The sequence below is a fragment of the Canis lupus genome, chromosome 1 (genome assembly GCF_048164855.1).
Source record: "Canis lupus baileyi chromosome 1, mCanLup2.hap1, whole genome shotgun sequence".
In the NCBI taxonomy this organism is placed as follows: Eukaryota; Metazoa; Chordata; class Mammalia; order Carnivora; family Canidae; genus Canis; species Canis lupus.
In genome coordinates, this window is record NC_132838.1 from 113889393 (window position 1) to 113908225 (window position 18833).

The 18833-nt window shown below is 55.2% G+C and overlaps 1 protein-coding gene across 7 annotated transcripts in view; it reads left to right on the top strand.

Moving 5' to 3' along the window:
• AKT2 (AKT serine/threonine kinase 2) overlaps positions 1-18294 on the top strand; it is a 50522-nt gene extending 32228 nt beyond the window's left edge. For 6 of the 7 annotated variants that reach the window (XM_072777648.1, XM_072777647.1, XM_072777659.1 and 3 more), the window contains 9 exons: positions 7141-7290; positions 7748-7879; positions 9680-9745; positions 10807-10875; positions 11722-11844; positions 13185-13313; positions 13521-13735; positions 14291-14393; positions 15467-18294. In XM_072777648.1, coding sequence (XP_072633749.1) covers positions 7141-7290; positions 7748-7879; positions 9680-9745; positions 10807-10875; positions 11722-11844; positions 13185-13313; positions 13521-13735; positions 14291-14393; positions 15467-15862 — 1383 coding nt within the window. In that variant the 3' untranslated portion in view covers positions 15863-18294. Of the gene's footprint in view, positions 1-7140; positions 7291-7747; positions 7880-9679; positions 9746-10806; positions 10876-11721; positions 11845-13184; positions 13314-13520; positions 13736-14094; positions 14183-14290; positions 14394-15466 lie in introns of all 7 variants that reach the window. The other variant, XM_072777667.1, reaches the window with a different exon arrangement.
• The last annotated feature ends 539 nt before the right edge of the window (positions 18295-18833 follow it).

Sequence of the window (18833 nt, forward strand, 5' to 3'; positions counted from 1 at the left end):
CTGGATGCCACAGTGGCCTGCTCCCCAGGGCTCCTGGTAGCCTCTCCTGCCTTCCCCTAAATTCTGTCCCACCCCAGCCACGTTGTTTGAGAGGCACGAGAACATGGCAAGAATACTATAGGAAACAAACACCCAGGTACCCTGCTCCTAGACTCACACATCCAGCATCTGCCGGGTTTGCCTTATCTGGCTTTGTTTTCTGCTGAATTGTGCACTTCGTCTTGACACTTTGCTCCTTATACGTCAGCAAGCATCTGCTAAGAATAAGGAGTTTCTCCTATAGAGTCATGATGCTGTTACCATACCTGAGGTGACTGTGCGTTGTAGGTATTTCCCAATCCCCTCTCCGTGGCCATGTCTACTAGGATTTCCCCGGTTGTCCTCAAAATGTTTTTCAAACTGGGATTCGTTCAAGGTACTTGTCTCTTTGGCCTATTTTTACCTCGTTGAGCCCTGTCTTTTCCCCTCACACAATGTGGTTTTTGTTTTTTGTTTTTTGTTTTTCACAAGCCGGGCTAGTTGTCTTGTAGAATGTCTCACACTCAGGATGTGATATCTTACTGCCTTTTGGCATTGTTTACTTTGTTCCTCTCTGCTTATATTTCTTGTAAACCAGAAATTAGGGCCTGAGCAGGGTTGGCAAACCATGGCCCCAGCCTCCTGTTTTTGCAAAGAAAGTTTTATTGGAACACGCTGTGCCCATTCATTTCTAGACTATCTATGGCTGCTTTTGCCACTGTGGCAGAGCTGAATACTTGTAACAGAGATCGTGTGGCCTACAAAGCCTAAAATATTTACTCCGTGGTGGTTTACAGGAGAAGTTCACAGACGTTTGGTCTTAGCTGGTATACTTAATAGTGCATCACATTGTTATGACCTTTTTTTTTTTAACTTATTTATTTATGATAGTCAGATAGTCACACAGAGAGAGAGAGAGGCAGAGACACAGGCAGAGGGAGAAGCAGGCTCCATGCACTGGGAGCCCGATGTGGGATTCGATCCCAGGTCTCCAGGATCGTGCCCTGGGCCAAAGGCAGGTGCCAAACCGCTGCGCCACCCAGGGATCCCTGTTATGACCTTTTTAATGTAACTCTTACCATGTCATTTCTCTGCTTAGGATTCTGAGTGGCTTTACTTCCACTGGGGAGTAAACTCCAGAGTTTATGCCATATTCTTTTTTTTTTTTTTTTTTTTTTTTTGAGAGAAAGGGAAAGAGCGCAGAGGCTTGGGAGGAGCAGAGGGAGGACAAGCTGACTCTGCTCTGATTCCATGACCCTGAGATCATGACCTGAGTCGAAATCAAGAGTCAGGGATCCCTGGGTGGCACAGCGGTTTGGCGCCTGCCTTTGGCCCAGGGCACGATCCTGGAGACCCGGGATCGAATCCCACATTGGGCTCCCGGTGCATGGAGCCTGCTTCTCCCTCTGCCTATGGCTCTTTCTCTCTCTGTGACTATCATAAAAAAAAAAAAAAAAGAAATCAAGAGTCAGATGCTCAACTGATTGAGCCACCCAGGGACCCCCCTCCTTTTTTAAAGTAGGTTCCAGTGTCTAGTGTGGAGCCCAAAGGGGGCTCAGACTCAGGACCTGAGATCAAGACCTGAGCTGAGATCAAGAGTCGGCCACTTAACCAGACTTGAACCACCCAGGCGCCCTAGTTTATGTCGTATTCTACAGAGTGCTACATGATCTGGTCTCTTCTACAGAATCATTTTTTTCCCTTTAAAAAAAAAAGATTTTTAGTTATTCATTTGAGACAGAGATAGAGCACGCACACATGAGCAGGGGCAGAGGGAGAAGCAGACTCCTTGCTGAGCAGGGAGCCTGACAACACAGGGCTTGATCCCAGGACCCTGGGATCATGTACCTGAGTCCAAGGCAGACGCTTAGCCAGTTGAACCACCCAGGCGCCCCCAGAATCATTTTCTATTGCTAGTTGCCTCACTTTAGTCACATTGATCTCTCTGCAATTCCTTAAACATGCTAGACACACTTTGCCTCAGGCTGCAGAATAGGACCAGCGCTGTGCCACCCTCACTAGAGCTCAGGGCCTTGGCCATGGTGGGGAACAGAGGAGGAAGCGGCTGGCCCAGGCTGCCCCCATGGAATTGCATGTACTGGTGCCTTTTCTCTTCTCCATCCCCTCTGCCACCTGGCACCCTTGGCCTGGAGGACTGCCATAGACTCCTGATGCTTCCTCTCCCTACCCACAATCCACATCCCACTGTAGCTGCAGACTTGAAACAGAAATTAGATCCCGTCATCCCCCGCACAAACCCTTTAGCGGCTTCCCAGGCCATGAAGGATGAAGACATCCGTCCCTAACACAATGCTGTGTGGAGCCCAGTCCATTCTGGGCTGGTCCTCTCTCCTGCCCTTGTCTCCTCAGTTCCTCTCTCTGTCACCCCAGCAAGGCTGGCACCTACCAGGCCTTCTGCGCACACCCCAGGCTTCCCGGCTTCACCCTCAGCACCAGAATGCAGGCCTGGCACACTGAAAGTGCTCAGGAAGTATTCACTAGCCGGCTAGGTGAGTTCTCACTCCAGCCCTTTGAGGTGTTTGCTCCATGCCAGGCACTACCCTAAGCACTTTTTGTCTCCTGCTCATTTTGTCCTTACACACACAACCCCCTGGTCCCAGCCCTACATGTCAGCCAACTGAGGCACGGGAAAGTCAGATGGCCCGGCATTGCCACCAGGAAGGGAAGACCCAGGGCTCATGCCAGGCCATTGGCTCCAGAGTCTGCTTTTCAGCCAATGTGTCATGCCCTGATGCATGGGAGGCAGATGAGAAGTGATGTCTTACAGGGCCCCACAGCAGTTTGCCGTGGACTTGAGCTCCGGGCCCAGAGGCCTCCTCCTGAGCAGGTCTGCATTCCGCTTAGTGCTGCTGGGGGAGCAGGGCTCCCCCCGATGTGCTTCCCATGGCCCCAGAGCCCACATGAAGGATGAGAAGCTACCCGAAAGTACTCAGTTGACAGAAGTGCTTCGAGGGCGGTAGGGACACGTGGGTTTGTGACCTGCAGCTTCTGCTGACAGGCTGTGTAATTGGTCAGTTGCTTGTGTCTCCGTGCCTCCAGTCGCCCCGTTTATAGAATGAGGTGAGTAGCAGTACCTACTTGGGAGGGTTGTGGGCCAACTCAGGTTTATGGCACATAAAGCACCTGTGTAGCTTCTGGCCACAGTGTGCTCCAAGAGCCACAGCATTTCTATTGCTGTCTGGTGAGGGAGGCCCCTCTCACAACAGTGGCCAAGGTCAGAACTCCCAGTGGGTGGCTTTCCTTCACTCCCGCCCCAGCTCCATGGCATCAGTGTCCCTTATTCCCTGAGTCTTCTGTGAGAGGGCCCTGCTTAATCTCCCGGGCCTCATCTGGGAAGGAAGCTAATTCTCATCAGGGAGTGGCGGCATGGTGCCAGGAGTACAAGGGCCAGGGTGTGAGTCTCAGCTTTGCCACCTTCTGTTTGCATGACCCCCACAAGTGACTCCATCTCTATGTGCCTTGATTTCCACATCAGAAATGTCCCCCTCTCTCTAGTGTTCTCTGTGAGTATGGAAGAAGCTTTTTTTTTTTTTTTTTTTCCCATCATGTCTCTGGGGGAAGGGGATTGGTTCCCCTGGGAGCTCTCCTTTGACGGGTGGAAGGCACAGCAGCCCCAGCTCTGGGGTGGGAGCTCCCCTCTGCCCCAGACACACCATGTTGCAAACCCTTAAGGAGTATCCTGGACAGAGGCCCTTGCTTTTTCTCTGGAATTCTGTGCTGCAACTTTGCAATCTTGGTCCAGTTGGAACAGGATTGGGGGCTTGTCTGGCAGCAGGAGAGCCCCAGTTACCCCTGCACAACCTCCTCCATGTCTGTGGGTTCCTTGGCTTCCTGTGGGCCTGGGCATCATGAACCAGGGTGGATGGGTTGGGTCCAGACCTCACCCAGCATCTTGAACACCTTCCTTGAACACTTCCTGTGTGCTGTGCTCTATACATAGTGGCTCACCTGCACCTCAGTGTCCCTAGTCTATTGAGGAGGGGTCATCTGGCCCTGGTGGCAGAGTTGCTGTTTGAGCCCATGCATCTCATCACCAGCTCTGCGGCCCAGAGAGGCCCCTTGGTTCTGCTTCCAGTGTTTCCATGGTGTGGATGAACCATCATTTGTTTATCCAGGCTTCTGTTGATGGACTGTGTTCTCCTCCCTTATAAACAGATGATGGCACACTTTGCATCTTAGCCTTCAACTTGCTTTTTTTCGTGTGACGATCTCTTAAGATCTCTATATGTGAGATATATACATATTTTATTCTTTCTAATGTCTTTTAGGAGATGGGTAATTTATTTTTTTTCTATTCTTTTCAGGCTCCATGTCTAGCATGGAGTCCAGCGTGGGGCTTGAACTCACAACCTGAGATCAAGACCTAGGCTGAAGAGTCAGATGCTTTAACCAACTGAGCCCCCGACCCCCCAAGGTGCCCCAGTGATTTGTTTTCTTTTCAATCCATGGTTATACCTGAAGTCAGCATTTAAAATTTTCTTTTTTTTTTTTCAAGCATTTAAAATTTTTAAGAGAGGGCAGCCCAGGTGGCTCAGCGGTTTAGCGCTGCCTTCAGCCCAGGGCGTGATCCTGGAGACCTAGGATCGAGTCCCACGTCCGGCTCCATGCAGGAGTTCCCTCTGCCTATGTCTCTGCCTCTCTCTCTCTCTCCTCTGTGTCTCTCATGAATAAATAAATAAATCTTTAAATAAAAATTTCTAAGAGGACGATTATGATCTGATAAAGTGTACCATGGGATGTGCCACCCCTTTCCCATTTTCTGAAAAATAGAAATATGAATTCAGGGTTAGGGATTTATACTGTAATTTGTCCCAAAGAGGTCATGGGTTAAAACAAGTTGAGAAATGGCAGCCTGAGGTGTTGGCTCAGAGAGGGAAGAGGCCACTGTTGTTCTGCCTGCATGTGTGCTGGGCCTTGGTATAATCTGTGTGGGTGCTCATTGGGTCTCCATGTGTACCCGTCCTGGGTATGATCCGTCTGGGTGTGCACTGAGCCTCTGTGTGCACTGAGTCTGGGGCCTCTTGAACTTTGGCCGCCTTGCTCACTGATTCCCCGGATACCTGCAGAGTGCCTGCTCAGGTGCTGCCTTGTACCACATACCAGTAGATGAAATCCCTGCCCTCGTGGGCCTGACATACGTGTTCTGGGGCCCCCAGATCCAGCCCAGGAATGGCCAGTGTGCTGGCACTTGATGTTGGTGCTGGCAGTATTCACACATCTGTCTTATGAAGCACCATCTCCTGTGAGCAAGGTCACTTTGAGACTTGGATCTTCTGGGTGTGAACCGGGGCCTCCGGTGGTGACTGCTTGGTTCAGCAAGCCCAGGAACTAAGCAAGAATGGCCCTGCCCTTCGATTCTGAAAGATCACAGGCCCTCTGTGATTTCCAGCTGCCAGGCTCACAGGACCCACTGTGTTTTTCTTGACTTTTATTTTTTAAACCTGTGCTTCAGTTTCCCCATCTGTAATGCAAAAGGAGAGGGGAGTGCTCTGGGAGTGTTGGCGATTGGGGGACAGCAGAATGAGACTCCTCCTTGCCCCTGACTCCCAGTTCCCCTCCCTGGAGGCAGCCAGGCCCTGTGTCAAGCACATCCTTCCAGAGACGTCCATGCTAGTGTGTACACATGTGCCTGTGCACATATTCCTTTTGTTTCTAAGTCCTATAGTGTGACACTCAGCACTGTTCTACACCTTCTTTTTGTCCCTTAAGATGTCCGAGGTCATCTCAAGTCCGTATATAGATCTCCCTCCTTTTTCTGAGCTGCAGGGCGCCCCTTGCATAGATGTTTCACACACATTCCCTGAACTTCCCAGCACCTGGGAAGCTCAGTCCTGTGGCCACTCTTTGGTAAACCCAGTCAAGATAGACCACCAACCATAAGATGCACCCAGATTCCAGCAGTTATCACAACATGGGAAGATGTGTGCCGTGGGGCTGCTGGACTGTCTGCAGTAGCTCTAGTGCTCTTGGGACATGATGGCGTGGAGGCTTAGCACAGCCCAGCAGGGTGGCCCCGGCTCCCAGGCCACTTGCTCTCTGAATGACCTTGGCCAGGGGCCTCAGTGGCTCAGGAGTGCAGGCAGTTTCCCCTGCTGCCTGGGGCTGGAGCTGATTCTGGAAGATGTGTGGCTGACTGGCCAGTCTCCCTGAGGCTTATCTGTGATTTGGGAAGTTACCTGCTTGTGCTCTTTGAATTTTTTCCTTCTCAGTGTGCTTTTTATCTTTCTCGCTGTTCACGTGGTGGCTGTTTTATAGACACAGAATCCGTGGAGGGTTCAACATATACTGGGTTGAGCCACCTAAAATTGTGTAGTGAGTCAGACATGGGAGGGGAATGGAAAATTGAGTATCATTCAGCCTCCTCCTTTCTTTTTTGTGGCCTCTGGTTGTTTTCACTTATTTCTCCTAGATCTATCTTCCCTTTCTAGAGACAGAATGGTTTGCAAGTATCCAAAGAAAGTTATTTCCGAGCAAGTTCTACATCGTGAGTGACAGAAATAGTTTATTCTTAAACCAGGCTCCTTTTGGCTGCTTCCTTGTCTGCCACCTTCTGTTTTCTGTCCCTGTCCCACTAGGAACCCCTGTCCCAGAGCCCTCCTGGCAGACAGCCTCCTCCCTGCAGTGATCTTGCCATGTGAGATCTTCAGCTTCTTTTGGCTAATGAATTCTTTCTTCCTTTTACTCTTGGTTTGTTTTTACAAAACATTGTGCTTGTCATTTGTTTGGGAGGAACCCCGAGGAGCACTGTGTTTCCCTTATTCCAGAGTCGGGTGGTGGCTCGTTTTCAAGGGGCTGTGAGGGAAGATGGTCTCCCTGCTTGGGTCATTTGATTACTGCTCACTTCAGGTGGCTCTCAGGCCAGGCCCCTCCTAGGACATAGATAATAGTCTTATTCTGCGCTGGCCCTCTTTTATGCACTGCAGCCAGAGGATCTGTAAAATTTCAGTCCTGTCCCATCAGCTCACCCTAACCTCAGACAGATCTCTTCAGAATGCTCAAGGGCGTTTGGTCATTTGCTCCCCTTGGAGGGGATGGGGCTCTATCCTTCTTGCCCAGGCTCCCTGGGAATCACGGCTCTTCTGACGTGTCCCTCACAGGGAGGAGTGGATGCGGGCTATTCAGATGGTCGCCAACAGCCTCAAGCAGCGGGGCCCGGGTGAGGACCCCATGGACTATAAGTGTGGCTCTCCCAGTGACCCTTCTGCGGCTGAGGAGATGGAAGTGGCAGTTAGCAAGGCTCGGGCCAAGGTGGTAAGTGCTGGGGGGGGGGGAGGGCAGGCCGCCAGTCTGTGAGCACCCCTCTCCTCACCAACACTGGTTTTGCCACCCTTGGTTTCCATACAGAGGGTGCAAGGGTGCAAGGGTGCAGCAGGGACACTTCATGACCGCCCCATAGGCTGGGTGATGTCTGGGGGTGCTGGCGTACCACAGGGCTGTTCTTTGTCCCTGTGAGGGGAGCCACATCCACAGAGATTGTGAAGACCTGTCTAACCCCATATCTCTGCCTCCCGGGGTCCCCTGCCTGGGAGAGCCTTGGTCTGAAGGCCACTTCAGAGCAAACAGTTGCTGCCCAGAGCCTCCCTTCCTGCTCATTCCTGAGCATTTTGGCAACAGTGTCCTTCAATTCTTCCTTTCTCTTTGTTAAAATGTCCTCCCATGGGCCACATGCCAAGCACTGACTGCTCCACTCTCTCCCCCTCCTGGGCAGACCATGAATGACTTCGACTATCTCAAACTTCTGGGCAAGGGCACCTTTGGCAAAGTGATTCTGGTGCGGGAAAAGGCCAGTGGCCGCTACTACGCCATGAAGATCCTGCGGAAGGAAGTTATCATTGCCAAGGTGGGAGCCCTGGGGGGGGGGTGGGCGCTGGCTGGCCTCTGTGGTGGGGACCAAGCTCCTCTGTGCCTTCGGGGAGCCTGAGGCCACCCACCCCACCCTCTGGGTGCCCGGGGGCCTAAGATGGAGAGTCTGACTGGGCCTCACCCAGCAGGCGCTATCAGGGCCTGATAGCAGATCTCTTGTGGCCGAATGGGCCAGTGGGGAGGCCTTAAGGGTAGGAGGCTGGGCCAGAATGGAATTCTGTTCCTTTTTTTTCCCCTTTAAAGTTTTTAAAATGGAAAATTCCTGACATACACAAAGCGTCTAAAAGAAAAATAAATACAGTGGGCTCCCATGTAGCCAACAGCCAATGTCTACAATTGTCAACATTTGATCCGTCTTGTTTCATTAGCTCTGTCCTCCCCTTTGTTTGTTCTGGAGTATTTTAAGGCATGTTCTAGACATCGTATCATTTTACTTAGGTATGTATCTTTAACAGATGGACATTTTAAGGATTATAATGGAACTATGATCTCATCAAGGAAAACTAATAGCCCCCTATGTGATTGGTCCAAGGCAGGCTTCTTCAGCCTCAGCATTATCGGCCTCGGGGGCCTGATCATTCTTTGCAATGGGGCTGTCCAGTGCCCTGGCCTTCACCCCTAAAGCCACTAGCACCAAATTATGACCATCGAAAATGTCTTCAGGGGTGCCTGGGTGGCTCAGTCAGTTAAGCATCTGCCTTCAGCTCAAGTCATGATCCCAGGATCCTGGGATCAAGTCTCCATCAGGCTCCTTACTCAGCAGGGCGTCTGCTTCTCCCTCTCCCTCTGCTGCTCTGCCTGCTAGTGCTTGCTCATGCTCTCTCTCTCTCTCTTTCTCTGTCAAATAAAATCTTTAAAAAAAATGTCTTAAGACATGATCAGTGTCTCCTGGGGATGGACACCCCAGGAAGAGCCAGTGTCTTCGTACTGCAGGCAGTTCAGGACTTTTTAGCAGCTCTCTGGGGGCTTGCTTTGTGCACAGATATCAGACTTGAGCCCATGTTAGAGTGGTGTACAGGGCCTGTGAAGCCCGTGCTGGGCCCACCCCCAAGTTTCTGTTTTGGTGGATCTGGGAGGGGCCTGAGAATGTGCATTTCTCCCAAATTCCCAGGCAGCATGATGCTGCCAGTATAGGGACCACACGCTGGGAATCACTGGTCTCAGCTGGAGTCCTGATCAGATCCACTTCCTTTTTTCAGCAGTAACACTTAATAGGTGGTGATTCCCACTGCCTGTGATGTCACCTCAAGGGTTTTACAGTGTCTGCTTGTCTCTCCATAGGGATGCAAAATTGGCCAGTGGGCTTAACAGGTGATATAGTTCAATCCCTGTGTCATAAAGTCCCCATTGACTTCACCACATGGCTTTGAGAGTGAGCCACTGATTGGCCTTGTCTAGGGCCATTCTTGCTTTTTTTCTTCAAGATTTATTTATTTGAGAGAGAAAGTATGAGTGAGAGGAGAGGCAGAGGGAGAGAATCTTCAAGTAGATCCCTGTTGAGCAGGGAGCCCTACGAGGGGCTGGATCTCACAACCCATGAAACCATGATCTGAGCTAAAACCCAGAGTCAGATGCTTAACTCACTGAGCACCCCCTGGCACCCCAGGGCCATTATTTCAGTCTGGCTTGCAGATGGCACTGTTGCCCTCCTGCCATTCTCCGTGTAGCGGCTAGGAATGGAAGTGCATTTCACCGAAGCATTGCCCCCCATCCCTCAGGTGGGGGCAGGGTGGGGGTGGCATTGCCCTCCAGCCCCTTACGCAGCCTCTGTTTGCAGGATGAAGTCGCCCACACGGTCACCGAGAGCCGCGTCCTCCAGAACACCAGGCACCCATTCCTCACCGTGAGTGGTTCTTCCCTCTCAGGCAGGGCCTGGCCTTCCCTGTATGCCATGCAGGACCTGCTTTAGTCGGAGCTCAGGAAAAGAGCCCAACCCTGCCACCCTGAAGCATGGACTTAGTGTCGGCCAAGTGGCCAGGGCCAGGTGGTATTGGGCTCCCTAGATGGCTTGAACCAAATCCTAGGGGTGGCAGCTTCTTCATAGACGGTGGCTTCATGGCAGTGCTTCAGCTGACTGATGGTACCACATTACGGGATGCCTCCAGAACAGCATGACTACTCTTTATCAGTTAGAGGCCTTTAGGCCAGCTGGTCAAAGCGGGAACATTATTTTTTTTGTCTGTTTTTAAATGTGACCCTGGAAGATGTATTCTTATGCTGCCTGTCAGGTTAGTCTGAGGAGGCACCTCTTTGGGCTCCAGTCTCCATCAAGGCCAGCAGCCATCAGTTAAGTGGACCAGGTGGAGGATGGCTTTGGGATGGGTTGTTTCCTTAGCTCAGCTGCTAACCAGGTGTCGTATTAAGCCCTGGCACTTGTTCAGTTGAAATTATGTGAGGTATTTTGATGTAGAAGACAGAGAATAGTAGATTTGTTATGAGCAAAGGGGTCACTCAGGGGTTCCCTAAGGAACTTTCTGTAGGGCTCCTTAGAGCATAGTTTGAGAACTGCTATTTATTGGCAGATCACTTGTCCATCCTGTCTTTGGGGTTGGCTCCCAAGCCACTGCCAGTTCCTGTCCAGGAAATGTGTGTGCACGCACATGTGTGGGTACGTGCATGCAACACACCTGGCTGTGGAGCAGAGCGGTAAAACAGCTCTGGTTGCTCAGAACCAAATGTCTCCCTGGCCATGCCTCGCAGAAGCTTTAGTTGAAGGCTGAAGACAGCATCCTTCAGCCCAGTACCCCCTTCCCTGTTCTCAGGGCCACAGGCTCACTCATGTACCCCAAAAGGCAAAGCTGAAGTTTGAGCCCCCGCTGCCAGGGTGGCGGGGGGTACCTGCAGAATCAGCAGAGCGCCTGCCTTCTTCCCAACTCCCACCCTGGCCACCTTCCTGTCCCACAGGCCCTGAAGTACGCCTTCCAGACCCATGACCGCTTGTGCTTCGTGATGGAGTATGCCAATGGTGGTGAGGTGGGTGGCAGCCCCCCAGCCAGGGCTCCTATGTCTCCTTCCCAGGTGTTGGGGGTGGAGGGGAACTGTGGGTGAGATGGAGGGGGTGGAGGAGGCCTTGCTGGGTATCACTTTGTCTCCCCCTCCCTCCCTTGAGGCAGGCATCAGAACCTTCATTTTACAGGCAAGGAAACTGAGGCCCAGAGAGGTTAAGTGACTTGCCCAGGTTCACCCAGCTAGTGAGTCGGGGGCTGCAGGATGCATACCCAGGCCCCGAGGTGTGGAGAGGACTGTGGGTGGGTGACCAGCAGGCTACGGAGGGTGCCCTGAAAGGCTGCAAGGAAAATGGGGTGCGGGAGCACAGGCCGGTCAGTGCTCTGCTTTCCCCATGCTCTCCTGCTGGGAGTCCGTCACTTGTCAATGGGCCGCTGCTCTGGCTCAGACTCACCTGCTCCTCATCCCTCACACTCTTCTCTCTGCACACAGGCATCACCCTCTGGCTCCTTGTTGGCTTCATCTATCCCATCTGTCTCACGGCTTGTTGTCACTTGCTCCTGACCTGCGTTCCTGTGCGTTCTCACTGTCACTCCCTCGTTCCTGTTTCCTCATACCATCCTGCTGTCCCCGCTTACTCTCCCCTTGGCACCTCCTGACTCCTTCTCTCTTCCTGCCTCACTCTGTGTTTTCTTCACGAGAGTTCTTCCCTGCTTGCCGTCTCTCACTTGGTTCTTCTCGCTGTCACTTGGAGGTTCATGGAGTAGGTGTCATCGCGTCACTGGGCTGGGTGTTGGGGGCCGGTGGGCAGGGTCCTGTTTTTCACTCCTCTGGGCTAAGTTCTGACCTCCTGCCCCGTCCCTCCTCTGGCAGCTGTTTTTCCACCTGTCCCGGGAGCGTGTCTTCACGGAGGAGCGGGCTCGCTTTTATGGCGCAGAGATCGTCTCTGCCCTCGAGTATTTGCATTCGAGGGACGTGGTATACCGTGACATCAAGGTGAGTGTGTGGCTGCCTCCTGGCCCGTGGCACTTGTAGGTCTCGCACCAGGGAAGCCAAACCGAGGCCCTCGACCCAGACGTCCCCCTCCAGGGAGCGTCTACCTCAGGGGTGTTCCCTAGTCCACCTTGCTGTGGGACACCCACCCTCCTGCCTAGGCCCTAGGGGGCGGTTCCACGGTGAGCGGCCCTGCGGGCCTTTCGGAGCCTCTAGCGAACACATACCTCTGTGTAGGGAGCTGGGAGGGGTGGGGGGGCGTCATAGGAGTCCAAGCACATGGGAGATTGTTCGGCAGAAGCCACCAAAGCTGACTGCATACCCTGTGAGCCAGCCATTCTGCCCGCAGTTTCTGCATGACAGGAACAGGTACCTGCGTCCACCTCAGAGGGGGAAGTGACCCGGTGTTGCTGTTGGGGAAGGGCTGGAATGCGCTGCGGCCACACGGCAGCCTCTGTGCAGATGCCCCTCTCAGGCTCACGTTGAGGGGAAGCCAGGACGGACCATATGAGTCTGTGTTGTTTGTTGAGGGGTTTGTCGGGGGCATACTTAGGTGGGGAAGCTGTAAAGAACAGCAAAGGAGTAAAGTGTTTTCTCAGTGGTGGGGATGGTTGGTAACTGGGAAGGGGCACAGGGGTCTGGTAATGGGCCCTTGAGCTAGCGGAGCTTACACAGAGGCCCACCAGATTGCCCATTTGGGTAGTTTGTTTATTTATTTTTTAAAAAGATTTTATTTATTCATGAGAGACACAGAAAGAAAGGCAGACACACAGGCAGAGGGAGAAGCAGGCTCCACGCAGGGAGCCCGACGTTAGACTTGATCCCAGGTCTCCAGGATCACGCCCTGGGCTGAAGGCGGCGCTAAACCGCTGAGCCACCCAGGCTGCCCCATGGGTTAAGTTTAGTTCAAGTGGAAGAAGGAGGGCACCTCGCTGGCTCAGTGGGCAGAGCATGCGACTGCTGATCTGGGGGTCCTGAGTTTAAGCCCCAAGTTGGCCATAGAGCTTACTTTAAAAAAAAAAAAAAAGTGGAGGAAGAGAGCTAGTGTTGCTCACACGCCAGTTGGGGAAGCTGCAGCCCACATTTGGAGGAGCAGGCTGGCAGGGCCTGTCTCCCATCTCTCCCTGTCCTGGCTTTTTTCCAGCTGCTCTAGGGGCTGGCCTCCCTCAGCCTCAAGGGCTTAACCTTGTGCTGGGGGTATGCCCAGTGCCCGGCCTGGAGCCCCTGGTGTGACAGCTACCACAGCAGCCTGTCGCCCTCCCGGGGAGTGACTATGGTGTGTGGGATTCGAGGGCAGGAAGCCTTGGAAGGACGCGGCCCTGATAGGGTGACTTTTCCCACAGCTGGAAAACCTCATGCTGGACAAAGATGGCCATATCAAGATCACTGACTTCGGCCTGTGCAAAGAGGGCATCAGTGATGGGGCCACCATGAAAACCTTCTGTGGGACGCCTGAGTACCTGGCACCCGAGGTGCCTGAGGCTGGAGCTCCCCAGGGCGTGTGAGGCCAAGGGAGGAGGGGCCCTCGGACCTGTGTTTCCCCAGCCCAGACCCTGTGAGGAGCGGTTCCCATTCCTCAGATGGCCCTCCGCTGCCAGAGGCAGCACCCCATCCCTTCCTGGGTCCCCCACAGCCCCAGGGCGGTGGGGGGCGACCCCTCATTGCCCCTCCCTGCTCAGGTGCTGGAAGACAACGACTACGGCCGCGCGGTGGACTGGTGGGGGCTGGGCGTGGTCATGTACGAGATGATGTGCGGCCGCCTGCCCTTCTACAACCAGGACCACGAGCGCCTCTTCGAGCTCATCCTCATGGAGGAGATCCGCTTCCCGCGCACACTCAGCCCCGAGGCCAAGTCCCTGCTTGCCGGGCTGCTTAAGAAGGACCCCAAGCAGAGGTGAGGGCTGGGGTCTGTCCTGCCCAGCCCGGTGCCACCTGCTGCCACTGCCCCCGCAGCCAGTGGTCCATGCAGCCTGCACCTAGGGAGTCCTCTCTTGGGGCCAGACGTGCCCTTAGCACTCTGCCCGCACTGCCCGGTTGTTTGGGGACACAGCAGGCAGCCCACCCTCCTGGCTTCTGTTCTGGACTCAGAGTCTGGTCCTGTGAGCCCCCTTCCCTGTGCCGCGGTTTTCTCCTCTGCGAAGTGCTCTGTGGCCAGGACAGAATCACTAAAGGCTGTTCAGGGCCAGCACTGAAAGCCTCTCTCCCAGAGCCTGCTGGCCCGGGCGGCGGGTGCTCATGGCCATCTCTGCCCAGGCTCGGCGGGGGGCCCAGCGACGCCAGGGAGGTCATGGAGCACAGGTTCTTCCTCAGCGTCAGCTGGCAGGACGTGGTACAGAAGAAGGTGAGCGCCACCTCCGGCCCGTTCCTGCAGGAGCCCGCTGTGCCAGGGTGACCTTGACTGAGGCCTCCTGGCCCCAGGGTCCTGAGTCTGGGCTCCTTTCTTCCACAGCTTCTGCCACCCTTCAAGCCTCAGGTCACCTCTGAGGTTGACACCAGGTACTTTGACGACGAGTTCACTGCCCAGTCCATCACAATCACGCCCCCGGACCGCTGTGAGTGTCTGGCCCTCCCCGGGTGGACTGGCTGGGGGTTGGAGGGCTAGGGTCTGCCCCTGACCCGGTTCTGGGGAGGAAGCTCACAGACCCTCCCTCCTTTCCTGTGTCTGGGCAGCTTGCCTGCAGTTTGTTGGTGTGTGTATCTTTGGACCCAGTGAGGGTCACCAGGAGCCATTGGCCACAGCTCATTCTAGAGCTCTGGGGTCAGAAGTCTGGTCAGGAGGCACATTCATAGTTGTCTTTCCAAATTGCCCAGGTCTTTGGGGCTGGGTTGGGTCATTGATTTTGCACCTGTCTGAGCTCTTGCTCTCACTCACTCATTGCTGGGCTGTGCTGGGGACATAGCGGTGACTGACATAGTCCTGCCTTGCAGGAGCGTCAGTTCAGGTGTGGTGACAGTCCAGGTACTCGGGTCTAGGGTCTGGGAGCCCAGGAACTGGGGAGACGCAGAGGAAATTGCCTGTCCTGGCCTGTGAGTCAGGACGGATGGCTTCTTGGAGGAGGAGACTTAGCAGCTGAGCTGTGTTCCCAGCGGAAGGAATGGCTCACAGGGATGGGAGCTCTGGACTGGAGTGTTGCAGACACTGGAGTAGATGGCGGGGGGGGGGGGGGCGGGGCACGAGGCTGAGCAAGAGCATCTTGAGGGCCACTGAGCGGAGCAGGGACCTGCTGTCAGGGGAGCCCTGTAAAGGTTCTCTGCAGGAGGGGGGCAGAGTTGCATCTGGTCTTCAGAGTCCCTGTGGCTGAGGAGGGAGGCTGGATTGGTGGGGGCAGCGGTGGCAGCCAGGCAGGGGACAGAGAGAGGCCTGGGCTAGAGAGAGTGGCCCCAGATGGGGAGAGCAGAGTTGGGGAGCAAGCAGCCCATGGGCCCGGGCTCTGGTGGGCGGGGGGTGGGGGGGCTCTGTCCGGGGAGAGCCCCTGGGTCTTCCCTGCCCCGTTCTCCTGGACTGGACCGCTGCATGTGGGGTGTGTACTGTGTGTACTGCCTGTGGTCCTTCCTGACGCCCTCGGGGTGTTGCGCCCTCGACAGGCCCATTCTCCACAATCCACCTGCACCCCCCTCCCCACAGATGACAGCCTGGGCTCCCTCGAACTGGACCAGCGGACCCACTTCCCCCAGTTCTCCTACTCGGCCAGCATCCGCGAGTGAGCAGTGCCGCCCACCGCCACTGATGCCGTCGCCGCAGAAAACACGCACGGCTGCCATCACCGCCCCGGGGGCTTTTCTCTGTGTTTTTAAACTTTTATTTTGCCTTTTTTGTTTGCATCCCCATCCCTCACCTGCTCACCCCCATTTCCAGTTTTTTCTTCAGCCCTCTGCCAAACTCACCCCAGCGGTCCCAGCGGCCCTGCCTCCAGGATCCTGTCCTGTCCTCACCTTTGTGCCCAGACCAGGATTTAGGAGACTCTCTACCGCCCACCCCAGGACCAGGCCTTTGGGCGGTTGGAGAGATTCCGGTTTTTAATCAACATGAGCCCCAGCGAGGGGCAAAGCGTGGAGCTGTGGGTCCTGCCTGAGTTCCTGGCCAGGCACCTGCCAGCAGCCTCCCTCTGTGCTGCTGCCTCTGTCAGAGGCTGCCTCCTCGTGGGACACGATGCCCAGCAGACAGTGCCCTGGTGCTGCCTTCCATGCCCTGCATCAGGCTCAGAGTGGCCTGGCTTGGGCAGTCCAGGCCCTACTCCCACAGGGGTGGAAAAGCAATAATGTCCAGGGACAGGCGGAGGCGGAGGCCTTTGGAAGCTGCGGGGTTGGGGGTTCAGGGATCCCTGGTGTAGATGGGGCCTGGTCTACCCTGTGGGGAATGAGGAGGGGCCCGGGGGATGGGCACTGCCTCCTTAGCCTGCCTTCCCCAGCCTCCCAAGCTGCTCTCCTGACCCTGTGGATGAGGCAGGAGGAATATTTGGGGACTAGCCTCCCTGCCACCCAGTCCTGTGCCTTACCAGGGCTTCCTTCAGCTGGCCTTAACTCCTGCTGGATCCCGGGCCTGGCCCCAGCCCTTTCCAAGGATGGGGGCTGGGATTACCCCCTTCTTTCCGCCTGGGGCGGAGGGGTGCCAGTTCCAGCTGTTACACATCTCGCACCGAGACAGTATTGGGCCCCATGGACTGGGGTCGAAGAGGGGGTATGGGTGGGGGTCTCTGGTACGTACTGGGGGGCAGCCTCTGAGAAGGGGAGGCTCCGTGGCCCCTCCCTACCTCCCCCTCTCTGGGCCCCACGTTCTGCAGCCTTAAGGTGAACATGTGTCCATGCTGTGGGCACACGTGTGCGTGCCTCAGACTCTGTGTGTCTGTGGATGTGCCTGTGCATCTGGGGCGTGGATGTACACGGGTGTGTGTGTGTGCATGTGTGTTGGGTGTGTGTGTGTGTGAGGGTAAGTGTGTCCCGGCCTTGAGTGTGCGGTGTGTGTGGACTTGGGCCCTGTCTCTGGCCCAAGCGTTGCATCCCGTCGGGGAGGGGTGCTGGCCTAGTGGGGGATCCACACCTGGGGCCCATTTGCTGTCCAGCCTCCCTCCCCCTCTCTTTCCCCCCTCCTCCCTCCCCCCAACATCTCTGGGTGTGTGGACCTTAGTTGTGGCTTTGATCTGCCGGCCCCACCTCCTGTACTAGGTAGTTCAGAGAGAGACATCCTAGGGTGGGGTGAGGGTGGTTTGGGTGGGGGGGGGTGTCTTTTTCCTTTCTGTGTGTGTATGTCATTTATCTGACAATTCTGTCCTCCCTACTGGCCTTCCCCGTTCCCCCCATTTGTACGGTACAAGCAATAAAGACACTCATTGGAGACCGGGGCCCGCCGCCCTGGGCCATTCCTTGCCTGCAGAGCCTGGCCCCACTGATCCGCTCCTGGAACCTGTCCGCTGTGGCAGGACCTGGGCACCGGGAGCCGTGCCTGGCCTCCGGCTCTAGGGGGCGGGCAGGTGGGGCTCGGGGTGGGTCCCCCTGCGGGTGGAAGCTGCTGAGGAGCTTGGAAGCTTCCCGGAGCTGGGGTGTGGTGGCACGGTGGGCAGAGACCATTCTAGGTCTTCAGAAGCTGCCCAGGCAAGAAGAGGTGGGGAGGGACAGGGTGGGCCAGTCAGGGTGACCCTGAATGAGGAGGGTGTGCGGGGCGCCACCGAGCCCTGGGAGTGAGCGTGAGGGGGTGGATGCACTGCATGCGGCCCTTGGGCCCTGGAGCCGGGTGGTACCTGCACGTCCGCTTCTCCCCACTTGGGCTAAACCAGGGAGCCTTGAGGGCCCCACACGCCAACGCAGGAGCCTTGGTGTATCTACGGGAGTCGTGATGGCTGTCGGTCGGGGGCACCTCTCGTTTGGCTACAGCCCTCATAGCTCTGGGATCCTCTGACAGCTGTCCCCTTTGTCCTGGGGTGCCCGTGCTTGACTCTCCCCACACCTCAGGCCCAGGGTTGCCCTGGCACAGGTGAATTTAATGTTGGATTTTGCCAGAAGGGGTTAGGGCTGCTTCTCACGCGTGGAATCTTTGAGATCTTGAGTGAGGGTAGCAGGAAAGTCAGATTCAGTTTATAGGAATCTCCGTTCGCTACAGCCAAGATCCCAGGAATGCGTGGCTTTTTCTAACTTCATATGGACTGTATTATTTATTTAATTACAAAAGTATGTTCTCGTCCTAAGACAAACAGAGAAGCTTCTAGAGAAAAACCTAGTTTCCCCTCCGGCCGAGGCCTCCTTTCGCATCTTGCCCCCCACGGAGGGACACCCCGAGCCTACCTCAGTCCCCTGGGTCGCCTCACTGTCCCCAGTGCGGGGCCCACAGGCTGATGAGCCACTTCCCTCGGGCGATCGTAGTTCCCACACGTAGCGGTGCTTACTTCTGTAGAACTTCTCCTGGAGGGAATTTCAGGTGGGAGAGTTTTAATAAAATTTTAAGCAGTTGGAAACGTTTAATTCTGAGTAGATTAATTTGTCTTTTGTCACGTGCACGTGGGAAATTTCACACGTTCGAAGAATAACGCGAGCAAAGCCGAAGTATGAGGAAGAGAGGAGTGGAAGTCACCCCGGGTCCCAGGTCCTGAGCAGGTGGACAGGGCGTCAGAACAGGGCTCCCCCTTGGGTTTGGTTGGGGGTGTGCGTGGCTCGCCGCCCAGTTACTAATGCGGAGCCCCTGGGCTCTACCTGCCGCGTCCTAACCGGTGCTCCTCCTGCGTGTGGGCCTTGTGGATGGGCTGTGTCGGTCACTGGTAAAAATGAGGGCCTGTAAGCCCTCTCTGTATTTTGGGGACCCCCTCATGGCCACGACGCAGATGTGCCTCAACTGACCCAGCTGCCTCCAACTGACAAGAATTGACTCGGTCTCTAGGTTTTTTTGCTGCTCCCGACAGTGCTGTTAGAAACCTTAATGATCCGTCTTTCCCGCACTCTCTCGCCCACATTCCAGGGTGGCTGTATTTTTAATACGTGTCAGCTTTCCCCACAAAAATGTAGTG